This window comes from Accipiter gentilis, chromosome 11, assembly GCF_929443795.1.
Source record: "Accipiter gentilis chromosome 11, bAccGen1.1, whole genome shotgun sequence".
Taxonomy (NCBI): Eukaryota; Metazoa; Chordata; class Aves; order Accipitriformes; family Accipitridae; genus Astur; species Astur gentilis.
This window is the reverse complement of record NC_064890.1, coordinates 8,730,616-8,754,993: the sequence shown is the minus strand read 5'-3', so window position 1 is coordinate 8,754,993 and position 24,378 is coordinate 8,730,616. Positions and strand designations below refer to the sequence as shown.

The 24,378-nt window shown below is 45.2% G+C and overlaps 1 protein-coding gene across 1 annotated transcript in view; it reads right to left on the bottom strand.

The window, feature by feature from the left end:
- ELAPOR2 (endosome-lysosome associated apoptosis and autophagy regulator family member 2) overlaps positions 1–24,378 on the bottom strand; it is a 355,914-nt gene that overhangs the window by 17,289 nt on the left and 314,247 nt on the right. The window contains exons 4-15 of the mRNA XM_049814084.1: positions 17,038–17,233; positions 16,270–16,417; positions 13,341–13,427; positions 10,829–10,934; positions 10,041–10,193; positions 8,861–8,949; positions 5,373–5,553; positions 4,493–4,621; positions 3,440–3,530; positions 2,187–2,289; positions 844–981; positions 303–566 (exon numbers count right to left, since the gene is read on the bottom strand). Coding sequence (XP_049670041.1) covers positions 303–566; positions 844–981; positions 2,187–2,289; positions 3,440–3,530; positions 4,493–4,621; positions 5,373–5,553; positions 8,861–8,949; positions 10,041–10,193; positions 10,829–10,934; positions 13,341–13,427; positions 16,270–16,417; positions 17,038–17,233 — 1,685 coding nt within the window. The remainder of the gene's footprint in view (positions 1–302; positions 567–843; positions 982–2,186; positions 2,290–3,439; positions 3,531–4,492; positions 4,622–5,372; positions 5,554–8,860; positions 8,950–10,040; positions 10,194–10,828; positions 10,935–13,340; positions 13,428–16,269; positions 16,418–17,037; positions 17,234–24,378) is intronic.

Here is a 24,378-nt window from a genome sequence, read left to right as displayed (position 1 = left end):
TCGTGGACAGTTTTAGGTGGAAGTAACATATATGCTTGCGCTGTTCTTACACTGTCCCCAATACAGCTTCCTGGAATGAACCTTTTTCTGAGCTGGTGTGGTCAATTTTATCTTCTCATTGCATATTTACAAACAGAAATTAGACTAAGGGCATATTTGAAAGAGTGGGATCACTGGTTATAATTATACTCCAATGCTCAAAAGGCACATACCTGTAGGAAAGCACTAAAACTGGCCCTTTGAGTGCTTATATCCCACTAAACCCTGTCTGCCCATCGTTCAGAGACACTTGGTTTCTGTACCTTGGTACTCTTGCTGCCAGGCCCACATGGGATGCAGGCCTCCCTGCCGTAGACCTGGTGGATGGACAGGAAGGTGTTGGCCGGACATTCCTTGCACTGGCTGGTCTCCTTCTCAATGTAGTGTCCCGCCGGGCAGGGCACGCAGGATGAGCCAGACTGCTCCGAGCCCAGCGCACAGGCCCGGCAAGAAGAGGCAACTCCATCCACTGCGTTGGTCACCATGATGGAGTAGATCTTGGCCATGTCATTGATGAACTGTCTGCTCTGGAACAAGAGCCAAGGAAACCACCCTGGTGTCATCACGCCATGGCATTTTGACACTAACCACAACTCTGCGCACCAGTTCAGGGATCAACTTATGCATGTGTCTGTCTTTCAACATGGATGGTTTATCCACAGCTGCCTCCCAAGGGCTGCTATATGGGGACAGCCACTCACCCCTTACAAGAAGCCCATGAGCTTCAATGAAAGGCAAGAGCTCTGGCGGTGAGTGTCCCAGGAAAGCTGTGTGGTAAAGCCCTATACCTAAACAAGTACTTACATCTTGGCCCTCGTTTATTCTCTGAAAGGCCCAGGTGAATGTGAAGGAAGCATTTTTGGAAATTATGTGAGTGTAGGATTGTTTCTCTTTACTTCTTTCCCACGATTCCACCACATTGGTATTTTTTCGATTAACATCCTATAAAATGGACATAAACGTTTTTTAAAGAAATTGTAAGTGTGGTCATAATACACTAAACACCAGTGTTTTATAATACAGAGATTAATATATATAAAGGACTTTACAATTGCATTTAAAGTTTAATAAAGGAGAGCAAACATATTTATTCTGTTTTCCACCACTGGCAATTTTTTAATTGAGAATGGGTGTCTATTCCAAAAGATGCTCTAGTTCACACAGCAGTTAAGTTCAAAGTCCTGTAGCAGGTTATAAATGTTAAGAAGACAGATTCAATACAGTGGTTCTTTCAGATTTGAAATTCTGTTTATGTATAAAACATGTAGGTACCAGAGCACAGACAGGGGAAGGCCAAAATTCAAAGAAAAATTGTAGTTTCTACCATCTTCAGATACCTACTTTGCTCGTGTCTCTAGTGAAACAGAACTGAGGCCAACAATGCAGTGTCAAAGTTTACATGAGGAAAACCTGTTCGGTCTAGGTTCATGTTTCTTATTCTCCATCAGCTGTAAATGTTCCAGTGAAAGATGATTTTCCTTTAAAACAGATGCCTTTAAATTATCACTAAAGGCAGATTCCTTTAAAGTACCTCTAAATACAAAAAAGCACCAGCTTCCCTTTGCAACGGAAGGGGTGAGGGAGCCATCGCAGACCCAGTTACCTTCCTCAGCTGATGGCCTTTCAATAAGCAGATGACAAAAGTAAAAAGTCCACAGCACTTTGCTTTCACAAACAAACATTTGCCTGCTGCCCTGCTGATCCCCCAGGTCATTCACAGGATCTGATCCCCCAGGTCATTCACAGGATCAAGTCTAAATTTCCAAATTTTCCATTTCCCATCCCTCTGTCCCACATCCTGACCTGTGACTCTATTAAACTTCTGGAGGCTAACTCGACTGCATGAGAGACACTAAGAATTTTACCGTATGGATTAAGAGGGGAAAATTTGGCTCTTTGGTGTCTAATGATTTCTTTTAAAATAAACAGATAACCAGGAATGGTTCACAACTCACATGGTGGAGGAATTTTGCTAGGTCATTCATTAAATCCTTCCTGCAAGGGCACCACAGATATTAAACTAATGTCATACTTAATCTTAGTCATAATAAATCAAGTGCAACTAATCGCACCTATGTAGAGGTATTAAAGTGACATGTGGAATACCAGTCTCAGTCCTCAGTCATGGAGAGAGAGGTCTCACTTACCGCCATAAAGTACAGCACACAATCTGCTGAACAGATGGTCTCAAAAATAAAAGTAATCCGTCCTAGTTCTGACCCAGTTGCTCCTGTCACCGATGTCGGAGGTCTGTTTAACAGAGAAGGAACAAAACATTTACAAGGTGCTCTCCAGACAGGCAGCAGTCAATCCTTCAAATTGCTTTTCGTACAGTGAGGAAACCATCAAAGTCCTGTCACATAAAACCTGCCCTTGCAGAACTGCGGAGGCCAGGTTTGCACAGCAGCTCTGCGCTGGGTATTGGGCACAGCAGGGTTATTTTTTAAGTGTCTAACTTCTTTGTGATACAGTTCCCTCCTTATAATCAACACCCAGATTTGACCATACTGGTAAGCACTTCAATGCCTTATCTGCTTTAAGTGATTTACACCAATTTAATTGCATCTACCCTGAACTGGTGGGAGATGCTTTCAGGAGTTTCATGTAAACCAGAAGTATTCAGGGTGCTCTCCTGCAAAGTACTAAATGGTAAACTGAGACACGCCAAGCTTTTCCACAGATATGTTTCTTGCTTCTCCTTTATTTTAATTCTGTTTGCCCATACTGTAAAATAAAAATCAGGGCTTGCTCATTGGGTGTAAGAAGTCACGAACCTCTCAGCTGAGATACAGCAAAGGGAGGGTGAGGTTCATTTTGCCACCCCTTACCTGTCTGAATCTTTGGCACCTGGTCCAAGCTAGAAGTCTAAGATCACTCTTCTGACGAAGAGACACAAGCACCTCAAACAGCTCTGTCATCCTGTCTAAGGGTCCGGGAGAGGTGAGATGTCCTGTTCTCCTGCGGTGCCTGCATCTCTCCACTGGCTCCAGGGGAAGCACAGACTGGGCCGGCTGCCTGGAGCCACAGCACAAAGTAATGTGGGTTTCTGTAAAATACCTTCAGGGCAGGCACCAGTATCCTCTCCACGGCAGGCTTAGCTGGTTACTTTGGGATAATTTAGAAACAGAGTGATAGGACTAACTTTTCTCAGCTTCCAGGCAGCCAACCGGCTGGCATCTCAGACTGAAGCAAACACTGCTAATAACCAAGGTCTTAGAGAATCGTCTGCTGCAACGGGCTGACTGGGGACACAGGAATAAAACCAAAGTTTCCTCGTCTCTCATTCATGACATCATTGCACTTTAGAAAGGAAGACTCGGTTCATTCCAGGGGTAATGTGAAATAGGTGTAAGAGACAGAGATAAATGAGAAATAGATGAAAAAAAATCCTGTTCCTTACTTAAATCCTGGGATGTGCAGGTTCAAGATAAGATAGTCATTGTCAGAGCCTCCTGCCCCACTCTGGATGTGATCACCAGCCACCTCCCAACCTTCACAGGACAAAAAAAGAAAAAGAAAAATGGATGGTTTCTGGGTCATATGGCAAAAAAATGTCTATGTTACCATACTTGTTTAAGCAATTCAGTACTTTAGTACATTGTAAAGATACCTGGTATAAACTATAGAGCAGTTAAATAATGCTTTTGAATGAAAAATTTTAGTAATTTTATGAACTGTTGATTTTATAGGCAAATGTCACCTTGAAATCAGCAAAGCAATTGAAATTCCCTGAACTGTGCCGTGCAGCTCAAGGGGGAAGATCCATCTGATCTCTTCCAGCCTTAAAACAGATGAATCTATGAATCTATGTGTTAAACGTTAAGCATATACTTCAGTGCCCCTCTGCTCAACACACATAATTCAAAGCTTGAGTTACACCAGCCTGACAGGGTAGATCAGGCTGAGGAAAATCTTTCAGAGAAGGCTGGAGGTGGGAGAAGTCCCAAACAGGATCATTTTCACCGGTGAGCTGTGACTGCTCTCTGCTGCAATCTTAGCACATGTGCAGAGACAAGCTGTCAGTGCTAAATGAACAAAATCACAGACTTTAATTAAGTTTTCCAGAGGAATTATGTGTGACCTCCATGGGCATAGTTATCACAAAACACGTAAGAAGATAAACTAAAAAGAAGTCAAGCAGTTATGTTTTTTTCAATGGGGATATTCAGATGTATCAAAGTCTATGGTGGGATAGGTCCTTGACTGAGGGGACTTCACATAGGCTTCAGCTCCTGCCCTCTTCCAGTATACGAGAGATTTTTTATTTCTTCTTTATGATATTGTGACATTACTTCTTACAGGAAAATTCAAGCCTGGTGCAATTAAAGAAAAGAGGGGAAAATGTGTTGTGACTCACAGCATAGAGCATACTCAGTTTGATGGGTGCTTCATTACAACACTGATCAGTGCAGGAGAAAGCGAGGCACATAACAACACAGGGGGGTTGGCTCACCGTTCATCCCATCGCACTTTGAGTTGCCAACATTAAAGCAAGACGTCTTCATGTTGCCTGGCAGGATGTTCCACCACTTGTACTCAAACCCAAGAGCTGGTTCAGTTCCAGCAGGGCAGGCTTTGCACTCTACAGGGCAAGAGGGCAGGAAAAGGAAATCACATGGCCAAAGCACATTTCAAACATAGATATTACTTTGTTATTCTCTGGTGCAAGTAATGAGCAAAGAAATTAATTTCTTTCTTTATAATTAAATAGTCAAAGACTTATCAGGACCAAAGAGTGGAAACGAGACCAGCATTTTATAAACTGCCGATCATAACCTCGTGGTAAGTAATCCGCCACTGATCCCCCAAGCCACACTTCGTTTTTAATGGCTTCAGCTGAAGGTTTGATCACACTGGTAAACATGAGTTCCCATAAAATGCTGTAGGTGACCAGTGGGCCAATACATTTCAGAATCAACAAGCCAGAGCTTAGGGTAGACAATGTTGGCAGGGTACTCATCTGACAGTGCTTAAAATGAGATTTTCACAGGGAAGAACTTGGCATGGACAGGAGAATGGGTGAGAGGGAATTACTGACCGCAAAAGTTCTGATTGCCTTCTCAGAATCCTTAAAATCCTTAAAATAACCCTCAGGATGTTTATATCAGCTGAGAAATGCATCCAGAACACAGTGGGTGAACTTAGAGCAGCAATCCCTGATAAGAAAGGACTTCAGAGAGAAAACAGACATCCAACTCCCTCTCTCCAAAGTTGTTTAATAAGTATTTTATGCAAAATGAACTCTGGCTTATGATGATGTGTCACTAAACTAAGTCACATGCAAGCAGACAACTGCTTTGGGGGACACAAGCAACTTTTTTGTGGACTCCTACCCTGTGTCCCATCCGAAAATGTGCCTGGTGGGCAAGGAGTACAGGAAGATGAGGCATTGTTGTAAAAGCCAGGATTGCAAGGTGGACAATCCTTCCTCTCTCCAGAAGGAGGTAGGGTCAGTGCATCGGGGACGTCCTCTCTGCAGATCTTGGGTTCAATCCATTTGTACATGATCTGAGTCTGGAAGGAGAAGACACTGAGTTCACATGGTGTGTTACGAAGCTTTAGGACTAGATGCACCAATCAAGATCCCCCTTCTAAATGAAATTAGGGTGGTCCCAATGCTTTAAGCCAAAACCAGACCTTGCGCATCCAGGACAATAAAGGGAAGGGCAGAGAAGGGAAACAGAAGTGATTGGGTTCACAGGCAACTCCAAGATATCAGACCTGAAGAGCAAAGCAAAAATGTGAAGCTTAAAACAATTACTACTGTTCTTTCTTATTTATCTAGTGAATTTTCCCATGAAAATGTTTCTGAGGAACATCAGATAAATAATTCTAACAACTGCATAAGCAATCTGTGCATTTTGACCATAGTAACCCAAACTATAACTTCGGTGTTATAAAGTCCCTTTATTGGGAAGGCATCTGTTAGCAGACAACACCACAAATTTTGCAATTTTTCTCCATACTGGACTGTTCTTTGAAAAGTCCTCAGTTTCTCTCCAGCCATTTTCACTTACTGAGCAAATGCCAAAACCACACAGGAGCTCTCCCAAACCCTCTCCAGTCCCTCCACATTACATAAGGAGCAGTTTATGAAAACTAACATGAGTCAGTCCTTGGCATTACCATATACAATGGTATCGCCTCTCCATCATCACCTCTCTTTGAGGAGGCAAGTTTTCTGTCGTAAGGAAAAGGCTTAGGTGAGATGCATCCCCCATGAACTTGGGTTTCAGATTTCATCTGACTTGGGGTCTATCCCTGAAAGGGTTTAAGATCTCAAGATGAAAATTAGCTGAGTTCCAGAGCTGAGAAACCCAACTGGCAAGACTTTAACGTAGCCACAGCTCCCGCTCTGGGTACTTCCATCCTTTATTCCCAGCAGTGCAATCAGGGAACCTTGAGGCCAGAGCTTGGCAGGGGAGATTTCACCTTATGAATTTGACCCAGGGCCCTGAGCACATGCCCCTGCCATCCTGGGCGCTGAGCCGCTTGCGCTCAAGGTTAGCCCTCTGATGACACAGAGCTCTTCAAGAAGTACTGATCACCTTTGAAACTGTTGGAAAAAAAGCTGGAAGCAGGCTCAGGCCCCAGCTCCTGGGAGCTGCAATGAAGCTGAGGCTCTTGCCCTTTCTCCCTGCCTGTGCTGTGTTGCAGCCATGCCTATTCCAGGTCCCGTACCCTGATTGACCCACATCCTGACTGACCCATGGACTCGATATCCCAGCTTGACATTGGTCGTGCCTCATCACTACGGACTTGTCCGGCAACCTCGGCTGAATCTGGCTGCTGACGCTGGGTCTGCTTTGCTCAGGTACTCTGGGACTGCTCCTGCTGTCAGAGTGGCATCTGTCCCTTACAGATCAGCCTGTCCTTGCTGCTCCTGAACACTTAGAGGATTTTCTGGAGTACTGCTCCAGAAATGCTTCAGCGGCATCAGGGTACACAGCATTTAAAATAAAAAGACTCAGAAGCTGGCAAAGTACCTGTGTGGTTGCCCAGAGCCCAGACACATTGTACATGCTACAGCAATCCTACTGCATGTGAGCAGAGAGAAAAGGGTCAGAGAGTGCCCATAGCCATGCAGGTGAGGCTGGGGCTGAAGCGATCAGCCTGGGATTTTTAAAACATTAGGTAGGTGAAAAGTCAATAGGAGTCAAGTGCCTAAATCTCCTGAGGCCTCTTCTACACATTGAGTGAGGACGGCAGGAGGGAGACGACAATCTAATGTCCAGTGAAAAACCTGGCTGATTTTAGTAAGCCACGGATCAATAGGCCTTTAGGCTGGTGCTTTACAGCCACTGTTCACCTGAAGGTGGGCTGCAGAGTCAGGCCCTCTCATTGAGCTGCATCACGTGGAGAGATGGCTGGGGAGTACGGCAAACCTGGACCCATTTCCACAGATGCAGAGCACTAAATGGTGAAAGCAGCCCTGAAAACCCAGCCAGTAGCTGTGCATCTATGACACATGTCGTTGCTGCAACTGGAAGATGAAGGGTGTCTGCAGAAAGCCCCACTTTGTATTCTGATGATGGCCATCAGTGAAAGGAAAGGCCACTGAGGAGGCAGGAAGAAGGTCAACAGTAGGAACTTATTCAATGCCAGGGAGCCTTGAATTGCACAGAGCAGTGACAGGGTAATCGGCAGGAGGCTGCAATTAAAGCAGTACCTGGGGGTGTAGCAGTGAACACTGCCGCTAATTCCTTGAGTCATTGCAGGCAGTTCACGGAGCAAGAATCAGTGAATCAAGACCAGGTTGTAAAGCCTGCCAGCTCTGGGGCTAAACTCACTGATGCTTCGTATTAAAGCACAGGAACTCTCAGCTGCATTTTGGAACTGGCTGACCAGGAGACTCTGAAATACTCCATCGTGCCAGCAAATATTAGGCCAGCAACCTACAGCTGCTGTGGATTTTGACTACTTGCCATCCCATCCATATCTAAGAGAGCTGGGAAAGGGAAGAAAAGAGACAAAACAGGCCTGACCATGTGTCCACACCTCTGTGGGCTCCATATGCCAGTAAACAGGAGTCTCTTCTCCACATCCCACCAAAATCCCCTCTTGGCTGCTGGGACAAAGGGCAGGAGAGCTCCACCAGCAGGTCCCTCTATGAGAGACCCAGTAGATCTAAGATCTGGGTGAAACAATCTACTGAGAGTCCAAGTGGTTCGAGGCATCCCGTGAGGCAAGCACGTTATTAACAGCTAAGCTCTGCTGCTGCACATGAATACTCATAGGCTATGTATAAACCATTATTTCAACAGATCACGGGCTCTTCTTTGATGCTAAAACTAAGGGATATGATACACACATCATACCTGTGTAGCCAAACACTCTTCCACCTGAAGGTATGGTCGTGTCCAATGCTCCTGTGCCATGGTAGCACCTGAATCATGCCTGGGCATTGCTGGGACAGGGAAGCTGTCACAAGCCAAAAGCATGCCAGGAAAGATTGCTAACAACTGAACAGTAGGGTTTATTCTGGGACAGTACTTCGCCCTGTGCTTCAACCATGTTTTTTTTATGAGCATGGGGGTAGCATCAGTGACCCAGTCATACTAATCACAAGTGCAAGGAGCTTAGCATTTCACGGTGACAGATCCCTCAGGCAGACCCATGACAGGCAGATTCTTACAAATGGATAAATGCTGGAGAGAAGGAAGCTAAAGGACAAGGCCAAGGCCTCAGAGATATTCAAAGCTGGAAACAAAATTGGGAAAGCAATTGGGAAAGAAATGCCTAGAAACCCTATCTTGTTTTCAAATCAAGAGATCACAGTAAGCTCAATGAGCTTAAAAATAGTATCATGCCTTCTACTTACTTTTCCTTCCTTATCACATGGGGTATGGATCTGGAAAAAGTCTTTGTTTGTGCATGGAGGACGCTCTATACACGCACTGGATCCCTCATCTAAAAAGAAAGGATGAGGAACAGGATGTTAAACTATCAAACAGTCCCTTGAAACAACCATAAGGAGCTTAAAATCTGGAGATTAAAGTGAGTCAGCAGAAAAATACTAAATGAGAATGAAAAATCAAACTCTTAATGGAGTCTACATAAACCTTCTCTTGAAATGAAACAGGGGCATAGGTAAATTAACAGCTATGCTTGCACTGTCACACTGAAATTCATTGATTCAGTATAACCAAAGTTTGGAGTCACTCAAACACTCACCCCACCCCTTCACCTTCAAGGAGTAATTTGTGTAGTTTGCCAAGCATGGAAATATGTTTTCACTTGATAAGGAACAAAAACACCCTAACCCATCAGAAACTTCCTTACAACACTGGCCCAATTTTTCCTCTCCACAGATATTTTTTCAAAATTTCCATTCCCATCATGAGCACAGGCACAGGTTCCCAAGCATTTGCCATAATCTGTGATAGCAGGTGCTATGGTCGGTAGCTTGTTCTTCAAAAACTTTCTTCTAAAACAACTACAACAAAGAAAACTGAAGACATTTCAACCATGAAGAATGGGTTGTGCCTGTGTTATTTGATGATCACCAGCTAACCACAGCTGGGAATGCAGAGCAATTTGGGGACTAGGGTTTACAACTAGATCACCAGGTCTTCCAACCACCCAGGAGGCAGGGACAGGCTGGGAGAGGATCTGCAAAGTAGATTCCTCAAAACATAAGTCTGAAGGCAGTGATGAAGCCAATTCAGGTCATTGCCAACTGATAACAAAAATTACCACGAGAGGGCACAGCACGACTGTTATTATCCTTCAGAAGACCTGTGCCCTTTGAGGTCATAAAGATGTCCATCCCTTCATGTTGGCATAGATGACCTTAGCCAAGATTGACTGTGGCCCACTACGTATATATGTGCCCTCTGCAGCTTTTGGGAAGACCCATTCTTCATTTTCCTTTTGCATATCAATTGGAGACTAAACTTCACTTTTGGATAAAACCATTCCCACATTTGCACAAAGAAACAGCTTATGACCTTACATACTCAGACTCCCCTGTTTTTGCTTAACCCGTTTGATTGATGTACCTGCATAATACATTTCTTCTTTACACTTGGTGCATTCTTTCGCTCCTTTCTCAGAATAAGTATTTCTTGGACACACCTGGCAGCCAGATGAACCTGGTTTGTCACTGAAAGTACCAGGCTTGCATGCGAAGCATTCAGATGTATATGCAACTCCTGTAAGATAAATTACAGGTAAAGCATTGGAGTACAGGGAGGTATGCTCCATCACTACTGCCTACCTGCTTATGGGGGAAAGCAAGCCAGCTGCATAACACAGCTTAAAAATCACAGACTTTCACCACTCACTTTGGACACTGGCTTTGCTGATTCATAATTTGGGTCTTTAATCTCTGCTCCTCAGTGCAAGGCTGACCTTTGTAAGAACCTTACATGACACTCCAAGTTTGATTACACTTAGAACAGAACCAAAAGAGCTATCCCAGATTAATTAAATCATTTAAGTAGTAATTTAACTGTCACTGTTATGCTCTATATATCCATTTATCACTGTTGAGAGGCTTACCAATAAGCATGGTCTTTCTCTACTACATTAAAGAAAACCTGTTTATTCATTTTCCTCTACTTGCTAAGCCAGTGTTCTCCAGTAGATGGCATCATTTACCAGCTAAATTAATTTTTCAGCCTTTCCCTGACTGAAGTTTTGCTGTTCTGTTTCTACACTTTAGAGGAGACGGGGACAAAGGGGCTAAAAAAGCCACTTCGGCGCTGTAGGTACACCAGTATAAATGGCAGTTGGCAAACACTGTGATGAAAAAGTGAGATAAGGCCTAAAATTAAATACCACTTACCTTCAATTGTGATGTTTTTGACCAGAACTGGTTTTACTACTTTGGACCCCATGAGAATCCCTGTTGTTCTCCAGTATAATATGTTGCTACCTGATTTCAGAGTTACCTGCAACAACACGCATGACAGTCAGCAGACATCTCCTCACCAAGAAATTGTTTTATTTCTTTCATTACTCAGATTTCTTGCATCCTAGCAGCAATCCTGGCTTTTCCTAAGCTGCTTAGTGAGTCAAGAAGTAATGGGGAGACAGCTAGGCAGATGCTGTAGGGACATCTCTAAGGCATGCCAAAGAGTGCTTTATAAAAAAGCTTCTCAGCACTCCAGATTTATGGTAAAACAACAAGAGCTGCTTCTGACCTTGTTGTAAGCAGAACTGGGAAAAAGCTGCTCCTGCCTTTATCCAGCTAGCCCTGGCACTCAGGAGCTTCTATCTCTATCAGATATAGTCAATATCAATACAGTCAATCAGTTTGTTTTTAAAGCACTGAGATACACTTTTATAAAGAAACCCAACATGCCCTAGAGTTCAAAACTCCAAGCTCATAAGTGAGTTTTCTGTATAGGCTTTAAAAATCAAGCTCTGCCTGCATCTAACACTACAGCATCATGATCAGCAAGCCAGGAGCAAGCCATGAATGTCCAGAGCAGCAGTCCCATCCCTCCTGCTCATTTCTGACCCTGAACAGCAGATGAGATGCAGAAAAAAAAAACTGGTTTCCAACTGCCTTGACCTACTTGTCTTCACGGCATGGTTCAGCAAGCAGCTGCACAACCCCTGTGCTAGCACAGGAGGGTGGTGGGTTGGTGGCACCACGGCTGGGATAAGGGGCAGGAGAAAGGCAGGACCACTTCTTTCAGCAGCAGTGTTGGTGCCTCCTGCCTTCAACTCACCTGCGTAACTCCAGCATCACTCTACTCACTAAAAGCAGCAGTTTTACCAAGACTCTGCCTGGCCTGCAAAGCTGTACCGTATCTACTAGCCCGCTACAAGATGCCTACTGCCAACACAGCGATACTGGCCTGAAGGTGCTATATTTTCACACAAGAAGAGGGATAAACTCTACGTGCATAAGGGTCCAGGCTAATGCGATTTACAGCAGTGCTGTGCAGGCCTGGCAGGACCACAGTTTTTGTTCACCCGGGATAAAAGAGTCCAAAAATTCAGCAAAGTAGAAATACAGCATATTGTATTCCCCACTCCCCAAACAGCTACTAACCAGGAGGGCAGAGGAGAGCTGGGTTACTGCAGGTAACAGGAGAACTGGGACCCTACTGAACCAAACATCACGTTGTGTGGTGTAGAGATAGCCAACATCAGCTCTGGGGCAACAGGACTAGCATGCTAAAGCAGAGGCTGCACCAACTGGAAAACTGGGCTCAGAGAAGCCACTATGACAGGATTTGCAGTGCAGACAAAAGCCTTGAGGAGAGCCAGAATAGTCATCTCACCTAGCTCGTGTGTCTACATTTCAGCCAGGCATCCAAACAACCTTCATAGTGGAGATGCTTGCACATCCCAGATGACGATCTCAGATGGCACTGTCTCCCATGCAGACACTCTCTGCATCTCTCAGCTCACCCAGGTCGATGCCCTGGCCTTGGACCTACCCCTCATCCAGTGCCACTCACCCCTCCTCACCCAGCTTCTCCTGCCTTCCAATGTGACTCGTGCGGGGTTCGCTCCTGAGCGAACAGGCACTGCCAACAAGAGCTGGCTCGGGAATATGGTTTCTCCTCCAGGAGGATAAGCAGACTATGGAAAACAGAGACCAGACTGCTGTCTATGCCTATAAAAAGCCTTCTATTTCTGGCATAATGTCACCTATGCTGGGCCTTTGCTGTTATGGCTCTGGGAATTAGGGTATGATGGTATAGTGGAAGCCAGGCGTCACCGTGAGCTAATGAGTTGGGCTACACGTGGTATGTGCACGGGGCAAACTCAGCCAGCTGGGTCACGGGCCAGCCAAAGGACTGCTGCTCCCAATGTGGACATGCTTATACCAGTGCTGCAGGAGCCACCCTGGTGCTGCGAGCTTTCTTTTCAACCGGGTAAGTCACCACAGAGTACGAGCTGGGTGCAGCCCAGCTCTTCTGCACACACTTGAGAATAAAATGCCCATCCTGCCTGCCTCCGCAAACACACACCGCTCCTGCCGCTCTGCTGAGCAACAGGGAATAATCTTGCGTTCTCATGAGCAAACAACTGTTGTAGAAGATTTCAATTACAATCATGCGGAGTGACTGTGGCATCCGGATTTGCATAAATCTATTTAACCTCATAAAGCACTTGATTCAAAGCCCAGGGACATCAATACAAAGTCTTGCATCTATATCGTTTGCTTTGGGATCAGGCTCTTAGAGATCTCAGTGGCTTTGCTCTCAGTAGTAAGAAAACTGTGCTTCTTCAAATGCATACACAGGATCTGGCCCTTGTTTGCTGTCTGCTCAGAGGAAATCAGAGACATTTGTAAATGGAAAAAAGCTTCATGAAGGAATTTTTTGCACACTTACAGAATGAGACCCCCATTCCCCATTGTCTGTCAGCTTCACCCACTTGTCTGCTGTGGATTCCATCTCTTTACACTGGTCATTTTGTATCTGTGAATAAAAACACAAGATCAGTGACCACAATCAGATGCATCTCTCCATCACCATAATGACTGCTGGCTGGGAATGATAAGATTCAGCTTTGTTCCTCCTCTCTACACATTGAGGACAGCAGCTGCCTTACTTGTGGCAAAAAAAAACCCAAACAACCAACTCTCAAAACCTGCTAGCAGCTTAACAGTGCCTCCAATGACCGCCTCTGATGCAATGGGAAAAAAAGAGCAGGAGAAGATCTCAGCCTTGTCTTCTCACTATCTGGTCAGACTTGGATGCTGAGCATCTCGTCTTGGCTGCCTCGTCCTTCTCCTGAGCCCACCAAGACCCAGTTCTCTAAAATCCATGGGCTTCTAAGTCAGAAGGGAGGTAGGAGTGGATGGGCCAAAGCTAGAAGACAAACTGCTTTCTCTGCAGCCAATATCTGCTATGTCTTTGGCTCCCTGCCACCTGACCTCACTAGGATGAGAGTAACGTTATTGAGGGAGAGGCAACATGCCATGGAGAGTCTGCCCTGACAGAAGTGTGAAGTTGATTGTCCCTCGCCCAGGTCTAGCGCAGCTCAGCTTTGGTGCATGGCTTCACAGTGGTCCACTTCTTTCTTCTCATAACTATCTTCTCTGAAGAAGTATTAAGTCCCTCTGAGGCATGAGTTCAATTATCAGCTTTTATTCCAGCAGGGAGAAAAGCTGGTTCAACACTTTCAGAAGAACTGGTGTCAAGCACCCTCCTCAAAGTTGCTCCACATCAAGTCTGAAATAAATTACATAAACCCACATCCTCTAAAGCATCTGTGCACTTAATTCCCACCTAGATCAATAGCACTGAGGAAAAGAGGTGAGAAGAAGCACCTAACTAGAAGGTAAATAGGTACCTAATTATCTTCTGCAAACTGAGCTACAGCATCTTTGTGCCTTAGTTCCCAACTGCAAAAAGGAGAGAAGAACATATACTCTCTTCTCACAAGGTGTAAAGGGCTTCAATATATAAAAAGAGTCTGGGAAGGGCAGGTTGCAGAAGCACTGGGTATCTAACAAGAAGCATCCACGCTTGCTTCCCGTGTTTAAGGACATCTCCTTGCTCACCCTCAGACCGGCAGTACAGCCACCTGCACCTGGAGAGCCCAAAAATGTCACCATTTCCCAGCAATCTGCAAACCACTGCCACTGAAATGCCACTGTCGAGAGCTAAAGTGTCACTGTTAAATATATTTAAGCACAAAGACATGCTGGAGAAAAAGAATAGACTTTTAGAGGAGTGTTAAATATGGTTTCCCTGAAATACTGAGGCTGACTAGGAATTATTTACATGGGCATTTCTATAAAGGACTGCACGACTCACTGCTTCTTGAACAGGGACAGATAAATTTAAGGAGGTGAATAAGTGTGATATGGATAAAAGTAATAATCAAAAAGTCATTTTCAAAGCCAGTGCTCAGAGAAACAATATATTTGTTCCATTGCAGAAGCAGATCAGTCAGTCAGTCAAGAGACTGGAGCTAGGATTCATAATTCTGGTACATTCATCTGACAGCAGAAAACATATTTGCTGCTTTCTCCCTATGAAGAAGGCAGGATAGTCTAATATAAAACTGAACTGGGTAAATAATATTGCCTGCACTGTCTGTTATCAAAGTGCAACAGCAATCTATTGCACTGATGTAGCAGTAAGCAGGTGCCTCCAACAGGGTATTTTTCTCTTCCTTTCCCATCTCTACTAAGGATAAGGATACTTTTCTCCAAGCTTCAAGAAACTTTAACCAACACCAGCTAAGACTTCTCACTCCTGTGAGATACCATGAGCTGTGTTTTTTTGGATGAAAACCAGAGCTCGCCAGACAGATACAGAGGCAGTAACAGAGGAGACTGAAAATTTCCAGTCATCTCCTGCTCCGAATTACCCTCTCATTATGTTTTTTTCTGTCCCAAATGGCAGGCACAACATGCCAAGGAAAGCAATGCAGGAGTTGGTGGAACCTTCCAAAGCATCTCAGTGATGTGGGGCATCTATACCACATAGTGGAGCTTGGTGCTGGGAACCCTCCAGCTCCCTGGACACCAACCAGTCCATCCACATGGGCAGAGCAGGGTTGCCTTTCCCATTCCGGTCACTGCTGATCAGATTGTTTTACTAATTTGCATACAGTGTGGTGCAAGCCCAGCCAGGCTGCTCCCATTTCAGAGCTAATGATCAACAGCCCCTCCATTTCACAGTGCGGATGCATCCTCAGAGCCTAATTCCTATTGAAAGTCACCTGAATTTTTACTCCTAAATCTCTTTGGAGAACTGTTGCTTCTGCCTTTTTCTTTTGTTTTTGTTTGGTTGGTTTGGTTTTTTTAAGGGTCATCCTTTTGTCTCTTCTCCTGCTTTTCTTTTCATCTTAATTGCTATGACCCCAATTGACCTAAAACTAAAGCTAAGTTTCCACATAATAATGCCCTGGAGCACCTCAGGTTCTGGATGCCTACCTTGGAAGAAGTCTTTTTAAACATCAAGTCCCTTCAAAGGCATCTCAGGTCAAACTCCCCCAAACTGAAGCATCTACCACCAACAACTGTCTCGTAAAAGGCTGGACTAACAGGGGCAGTCATGACCCCTCATGGAAAAATCCCAGTGCATGATAGATAGGATCAGTTTAGCCTGAGTTTTGAAGCTGAAATAAATGCCAAAAGGCAGCACAAGTGACAGAAAGAGAAGAAGATTTTTTTTATCTTGTTCAGCAATAACAAGCTATGGACATATGGGGAGTATAAAGGGAGGAAAAAGCTGTTTCTGATGCTCTTTATCTGCATTGAATTCTTACAATATAAGGGTGGATTCACCATAAAAAAGGCCTTACAAAAAATTCAAAGAAGATGTTGTTGTCAATATACTGGTATTCGAAGAAGACAGAACCGGATTTCTTCAGGTGCACAGCATAGATGAGAGAAACTGTACAATCATCCCTGTTCGACTCTATGTAATTCCCTCGAGGTGTCCACGAAGAGCTGATGAACATAAACAAAACAAGCCTCAGCTGAAATCACAGACACTGAGGAGACTTTCTTACACTATTATACAAAAACACGTTGCTTAATAAAGGACCCAGAATCCCACGATAGCTAACTGCAGTGAATTTATAACTTTATTACTAGATTCCCATTTATTTTTTGTGTAAATATAATACTTTTCAGTATAATCATGCATGGAAAGGATATGGCATTAGAAAGTTAGGACCCAGCCTACACAGGAAAGGTTTATTATACATAGGTTCAATATACTTTCAACTATACTCAGCAACAGCCTTCTGCAACCACCATGGCTCTCTAAATAGGCTGTGAAAGTACCTTTTAGCCACATTTACTACACTGTGACCCTGGAGCTTTCCAGTTACAAATAAGAGCAGCTCCAGGCTAGTCTTAGACTCACTAGCTGCTGAGGAGCCCAAGGAGACCATGACGACAGCAAAGACATGGCTACAAAATTTCACTTCCCAGCCATTCTTGCTTGCCATTAGTAGGGCTTGTTACCCGAGAGCTTAGATAAGTCATTAAGCTGCCTTTGTGCTGCTGAGCTGTCTCAGGTTTACCAGTGGCTGCGTAACCCAGATGCAGACAGAACTTCTTACTTGTTGCAGCTGTCAGCTTTATTCTCAGTTGAACCAACTGCCGTGTCCATGAAAGTCGCCACGTTGGAGAATCCTGCTGGCAGCTCATCCCACTCGTCAAACTTAATCCCGCTGCCCAGCGAGTAGGTCCCCTCCGCACATTTGCTGCACACCTGGTTCTTCATCTCCAGGTACTCACCAGAGGCACAGGAGAAAGCTGGGGAGACAATCGTTTCCAACATATTAATGGAGAAATTAATCCCAAATAATTTCCATTAGTTTTTTGGTGCCTAATTAATTAAGAGTGGACTCCCTCTAAAGGGAACCAAACAGGAATGCCCAAGTCCCAGGAACACATCAGCTGAACTACCAACATCGGCTGTGAAACTGAAATGTTCACCAGTGCCTATTTTTTCACTGATGTGGCAGCACTGAAACCAAATCTCAAATGACGGCTCCTGCTTTGCAGCTTGTCTCCATTGGCAAAACAATATTTTTAGAAACCAAATCTCTACGTATAGACTGTGTCCAAAAGCAATTTGCGAAAATAAGGACTTGTAATACAGTTCTCCTCACCCATCTGTTACACCTTCAATTAAAATCACCAGCACCTGAGAGCAAGAGCAGACTTGTCTCACCCACCTGTATGGTAGCTAAGAAGAGTGTACAGCAGCACGCTGATGGTAATATAACACTACAAACCTTGGCTGAGAGTTGCAGACCTAATCCAAGGGTTTCTCCACATTTCTCCTCACACAGGCTGCCTCAAAGCCTTGAACATCTTGCCTGATAAACCAGGTGGTCTTGGAAAAGGGGGCCTGGGTCTTGTAAATGAGGATCTTTGACAGGGGTGATATTAGCATGCTGAGAAAATAAACACTGGTTGCCAGCACACAAAAGACAGTACTTAAACGTATGTAACTAGGGGAAGTATAATTTAGAAGGAATGTTCACAAAGTGCTTTTTTTACTGATGTCTCTAAAATTACTCACTCCAAGTAACTATATGTCCCTTGTTCCAGTCTTATCACGTCTCTTTCTGCTAAGGGAAGAATATTCACATTACATAGAGGAAACCTGGACAGCAGCTGAAGCCCTGTATGCCCGCAGAGCCCCGTGTCTGTGCTGGGAATCATAACTCCTGCCTGAATGCTCATTTCAACAGCAGACCATCCCGTTTTCCCCCAGCCCCATGCTGTACCATGTTCTCTCTGAGACTGAACACCCTGGATGGAAAACAGATGAGTGCTTTCTGCAGAACATAGTATTTCCTATGTTGCTTGCAGATTTTTAAAATTAACTGTGCCAGTCTAGCCAAAGCAGGATTCAGAGCAATGAACACAACTCGCACCCCAAGAAATGGTGGGATTTTTTACTGTTTCACGCATGCCACGTTGTGCAGTGACAGATATTTCATACACTCACTTTGAGAGACATAAATTCACTAGTCTGAAAAACTGTAGGACAAGACCAGACTGCTAGCCAAAATGATGAAACTGGCCCAAAACAACTGACGCCTGTTGAAGTCCCAGCATATGCACTTTTATAGATGTGCTGATGTTTATCTAACTGCAGAAAAACTTGTTTGACTGTGAGTTCTTTGATAAAGACTCCAACTGCAGTTCTGACTCCAATTTCTGTGCCAGATCCTGCAGCTTTTCTCTATGTAATTGTCCCTTGATGGGCAGCACTGGGATGCAGATAAAATGTCCATTTCAATGGAAAGATCTGCCAAAGTGCCATTTTTCCTCTTGGTCATATCAGCATACTCTGAATTTGAACCAGTGGACTTCAAATCAACAAAACTGTTTTTCTAACCCCGTCACTCACTGGTGGTGGACCAAGAAGGAAAGTGGGCTGGAGCCTAGCAGGGATGAGTGCTGGGGTGGGTATATATAGAAGGAAATTCTGCTGCAATGGATTTCTGTGAAAGACTGACAGACAGGCAAAAAAAATCCACCCTCAGTGGGAGCAAGTGGTTTTCTGTAGGCAGTAGCACATGATACAGCAGTACAGCTCACATCCCATCTGACTAATTCTGCGACTTCAGCCCAAGCCATAGGATGTACCTGCAGCTGGGACTGGAAACACAGCTTTCTTCAGAGACCTGGAGAAGAGTAGCAAGCACTACCCTATGTGTCTGAACTGAGACCACAGCTTGAACATGTGTAAAGGTGTTCTGACTCACAGCTTTAGCATTATTAATAAATCCAGCTTTATTTTTTTCTTTTGAAGGTTGCAGAGAGAAGCCATCAGGAAGGGAAGTTAAAAAGCAAGCTCTCATAATATATTTGAATCCTTTAACAGTTTCAACATATTTTTTTTTAAGAAAGTTAAATAGCAAGAAATGGAGAGTGCTGCTTAACCATGTTCCAGATTTGTGAATTTTGAATAAGGAGTCAGTAACTGTGAGCGATTCACTGCCATAATGAAGACACAGAAGGCAGCAGAGCCTCCTCTTCAATTGCAGTGAGGCTGAGCGGAGATTATTGCTTTAACCCAACTAATATCTTTTAACTCCTTGGAGCCTGATCATTTTAGAAGAAAAAAAGGGTATAAGACATCAGGCAGGCTGCCATGTAGGACACCACCATCCATCACTCACCTTCCAAGAGAGAGATGACCTTTTTCCTTATTCAGGTGGGGAATTACCTTCTTTCCCTTTTTTAAGAATCGTATTTCAAAGGCAGCCGCATTTCCCGTCAAAACACATACATCTGCAAGCAAACTAGCTCTGAGCGTGCCAGCTGCTTGCCTCGTTCAATTTGGGGCTGAACGTGGCTAATGGCAACAGGAACCACTCTCAACATTGGAACAGATGCATCGTCTGGTCTTGTTCCAGGTGGTTGAAGCGGCTGGAGGGGGATGGGGAGGAATCACGGCGTGTGATGAGCACAAAGACGGTCTCCTCTCCTAGCGTCACACAACTTGCTCTTCCAGCGAGGGGGAAGACCAAAAGCCAGGCCAAACCCTCTTTAATCTAAGCAGCATTAATTCAGGAGTCTGTCCCAGCTGGAGACAGGCAGGTTGTGGCCGTGCCCAGAGGGACCCTGCAGAGCAGATGTCCCCTGCAATGGGCCGGGAGGCACTTGCGGGGGGACAGGGCACAGACAGATGATCCTTCCCAGGGCACTGGCGCTTCACCTTGCTTCTGGCTGCTCCTTCGCACTGAGACGTGGCTGAGCACAGATCCAGCACTGACCAGCAGCCGCTTGTTCACGGAAACGGCTGACATTATTGCAGCACCTAGCTCAGAGGTAGCCTTTGTGAACACCATCTCCCCCTGACCCCAGAGCCCATTTATTTAAGCATTTGATACTTAATTTTTTGAGAAAATGTCTCTATTGAATAACTCCTTACATGTCTACCCTGTTTCAGAAAACAGCACTAAGGCTGCTAAATCAGGTAGGCAGTTCTGAAAACCTTTTCCAGAATCAACACTATTGATTCTGTTTGGACATCACTATTCCTCTCCCTTTCAAATGCAAACTTTCCTATTGTACCTTTCAAATACCAGGTTGGGTGCTACACACCAACTTACAGAGAGCAACGCACATTGCGAAGACTGAATTTGATCTTCTGTCTGTGAAAAAAACTGTGAAACGCACTCAAATGTTTCATGACTTGCCCCATCATGGGCATTTTTAAAACGGCGAGAACATTGTCAGAGGCAGTTAGGAACAGTACAACGTACTGTGGCGCTTAACACACTAATGCCTTCAGTAGCGCCGGTGAAGCCGATGCAATTATTGGTGATTTGCAGCTGTAGCTTTCTTAAAATAAATACAGAAGAAAAAAAAAGTTGTGGTTTGTACAAGCAACCAGTCTTGGTCACAAAAGATGCTGTAAAGTACTGTTAGACAGACACTGCCACCGGCAGGCACACACATTCATACATGCATGCAATACAGCTGACACCAGATTCACTTCATAAAAAATTAACAAGAGCTACAGTACTAATACCCACCAAAACCATTGTATAAGTCTTGTCAAACAGACCTCATTTCATTCCTTAAAAGGATTACAAGTCACTTGATAAAGGTGACTGAGTGGATGTAATAGACTTAGGGTTTCTAATACAGTTAACTTAGTTTTGCGTGTCATTCTGATGAAGAAGGTAGTACCACACAATACCAGTAAGGCACATCTTAAATGGATTAAGAACTGCCTGAGTAACAGATCTCAGACAGGGCTGTCAGTGGGAAACCATCACTGGGCAGGGAGGGAGGGGGCAGTTCTGCTTCCCCAGGACTGAGGCTGATGGCTCTCCACATTTTTATCAATGATCTGCAGGCAAACAGAAAAGGAACACTATTCAAACTGGTGGGTGAGAGACTGTTGTCAAGCCTAAGCCCACTCGAAGTCAGTGTTTTAACAGAGTCAAAGGTAAAGACAAGCCACTGAGGGCAAGGAGTGCTGGCCCTGCCTGCAGAAGGCTGAAATGTATCCTGGAGAGCAGCAAGCGTGAGGGTTGCAGTGGACTCACTGTTCATCAAGAGCTTCCACTGTCAAAACATGCAAAAAAGGTGCTACTGAGATCTGTGGATATATTTAGAGGTGGAGGTAGACATGTGTAGGGTAGGGTGGAACGTGTGCATTACAGGCAAGAAGATTGTTCTAATACTGAATATAGTTGTGATCTGGCATTTTTAAGAGGTCAATGCAAGACAAAAAGACTTTAAATGATTTTAAAATTAGGGGTAATGTCCTGCAGTGAGAGATCTGAAGTGCTTAGTCTGTTTAGTTTATCAAAAGAAGATTGAGAGTCAACTTGATTAATGCATAAGGATTTCCAGGGGCAGAAAACACAGGATCCCACTTGACTCTTTAATCAAGCAGAGAACTGCATCAGAAGACCTACCTCCTGGAAGCCGAACCCAGACAAATTCAAACTGGAAATAATGCACACATTTTTAATAGGAAGAATGACTGATTGCTGGAACAATCTGCATGGCATGTGATGGACCCTTTGTCTCTCAAGTGCTTCGTACCATAACTGGACACCATATGGAAGAAAAGCTCACGCCAAATATAAATTATCAGCCTCAGCATCAGCCTAACTGGATGCATTTTAATGGCCTGTGAGGTCAAACTAGTGAATTGTTTTGGGTTTGTGTGGCGGGGCTTTGGTAGCGGTGGAGGGGCCGCAGGGCCGGCTGCTGCTGGAAGCTGCTGGAAGCTTCCCCGGCTGGGAGCCGGACCCGGCTCTGGCCCAGGCCGAGCCCGTCAGCGACGGCGGGATCGCCTCTGGGAGAGCGGATTTCAGAGGGGCAACCTGCAGCCAGGAGGGGATTGGGATGGGAGAGGAACCCCTCTGCGGATACCGAGGGCAGTGAGGAAGGAGGGCAGGAGGGGCTGCCCCCGCAGCCCCTGGGGAGACCAGGCGGCAGGCTGTGTGTCCCCAGCCCACGCCGGAGCAGGGGGTGGATGCCCCACAAGATGGCCGCCGCTCTCTGGGGAAGCCCACGCTGGGGCAGCCTGGGACTGAAGGACTGCAGCCCGTGAAGGGACCCACGCCGGGGAAGTTTGTGAGGAACTACAGCCCGTGGGAAGGACTCACGCTGGAGAAGTTCGTGCAGGACTGTCTCCCGTGGGAGGGACCCCACGGTGGAGCAGGGGAGGAGTGAGGAGTCCTCCCCCTGAGGAGGAAGGAGCGGCAGAGACAAGGGGTGAGGAACCGGCCCCAACCCCCGTCCCCTGTTCCCCTGCGCTGCTGGGGAGGGAGGAGGGAGAGAATTTGGGAGCAAAGTTGAGCTGGAAAGGAGGGAGGGGTGGGGGAAGGCGTTTTAAGATTTGATTTTACTTCCCATTATCCTTGTTTTGATTTGCTTGGTAGTAAATTAAATTTATTTTGTTTCTCCCCCAAGTTGACTCTGTCTTTTGCCCATGACTGCAGTTGGTGAGTGATCCCTCCCTCTCCTTGTCTCAACCCAAGAGCATTTCTTTATATTTTCTCCTCATCCCACTGGGGCCAGGAGAGAGGAGTGAGCGAGCGGCTGCGTGGTGCTTTGTTACCAGCTGGGCTTAAACCACAACAGGAATCTAATTAATCCCCCTCCTGCTAAACTCTGTGCGTGGAGAGCGATGGTATCTTACGTCCCTCCTGGGACATACACGGACGTGGGGCATCCTGAAGCAGGAACCCTGCCCACTCTGCAACCACTTCCAAGGAGTGCTTGCAATAGATTACTTTGCAGATCTGATAGCAGTTTACAATCACTTTGCAGGCATGGAAACAGCTCCTCAGAGTGCAAAACAGACCATAAATAGGCTTGCCTCATTTGCCCTTTGACTGCAAGGCTCCAGGGTCACATTCTGCCTTTTAGTACAGCTGTGGCCTTCCCAGTGAATTTGGTGGACTAGGATCAGTGTTAGTTGGCACTTTCTCTTCTATTAATTGGCCCTAACAATCTCACGTTGCTTAACTTTCTGATGCTGGGGGTCAGGACAGACTTAGAACGAACACACCTGGACAACAGAGTTGATCCTCACATGTATATGATTACTCAACTTCTTCTGAGGTCTGAAACCTTCTTCTGGAGTGTTTTCTCATGTCCAGTATCTCCAAGATATTGCCACACTGTGAGAGGGATCAGAATATTTGTGATTTCACCAGGAGATTAATCAAAGCTGCCTCGATGCCCTGCATCGTCCAACAGCAAACATATTATATTCAACTGCTTTCCTCTTTTATGCAGCCCTGGCCACTCAGTCCTATACCTTCCCTCAGCTAGCTTCCTGTCCCACACCACTTGGACCCACTACTTCTACCTCTGTCACTCTTCTCAGCAGACATTTTTCTCCAGACATTTCTTACTTATGATACCTAAAACTAGTTCAGCTCTCCTGTTTGTCCTGTTGCCACTGAGTATGTGCATGTTCACGTGTGTCTTTCTGTGTCCTCAACACATTACAATTTAAAAAAAGACACAGGACTGGATTTTGCCAGATTGTAACAACATTAGAAGGGGGTAGCAATGGGGCAATTCTACCCAAACCAGTGAAAATACACAGGACAGACAATCTCAAACACTGGCTTTCTATCTCTCCCCCCTCCATTCCTATGTTGTTCATCCAAAGCCCAACTGCCTGGGGTTCACGTGAGATGCCGCTATCTCCTGCAGGCAGAGTCTGGGCTGAATTATCTCAGCCTCCCATGGGCAGAGGTGAAAACTGTAGCTCAGAAAGAAAATATGAGGTTGGCAGCATCACGCAGTTGTCCCTCTGAACAGCTGCTGGGTTCAGCAGACACATGCCACAAACCTGGAGGGGAAGATGTGGCCAAGAACAAGTACACAGAAACATCTGTTCAGTGATACCCTGGGACATTGGGGTCCACACAACATGGAACCAAGGACCAACC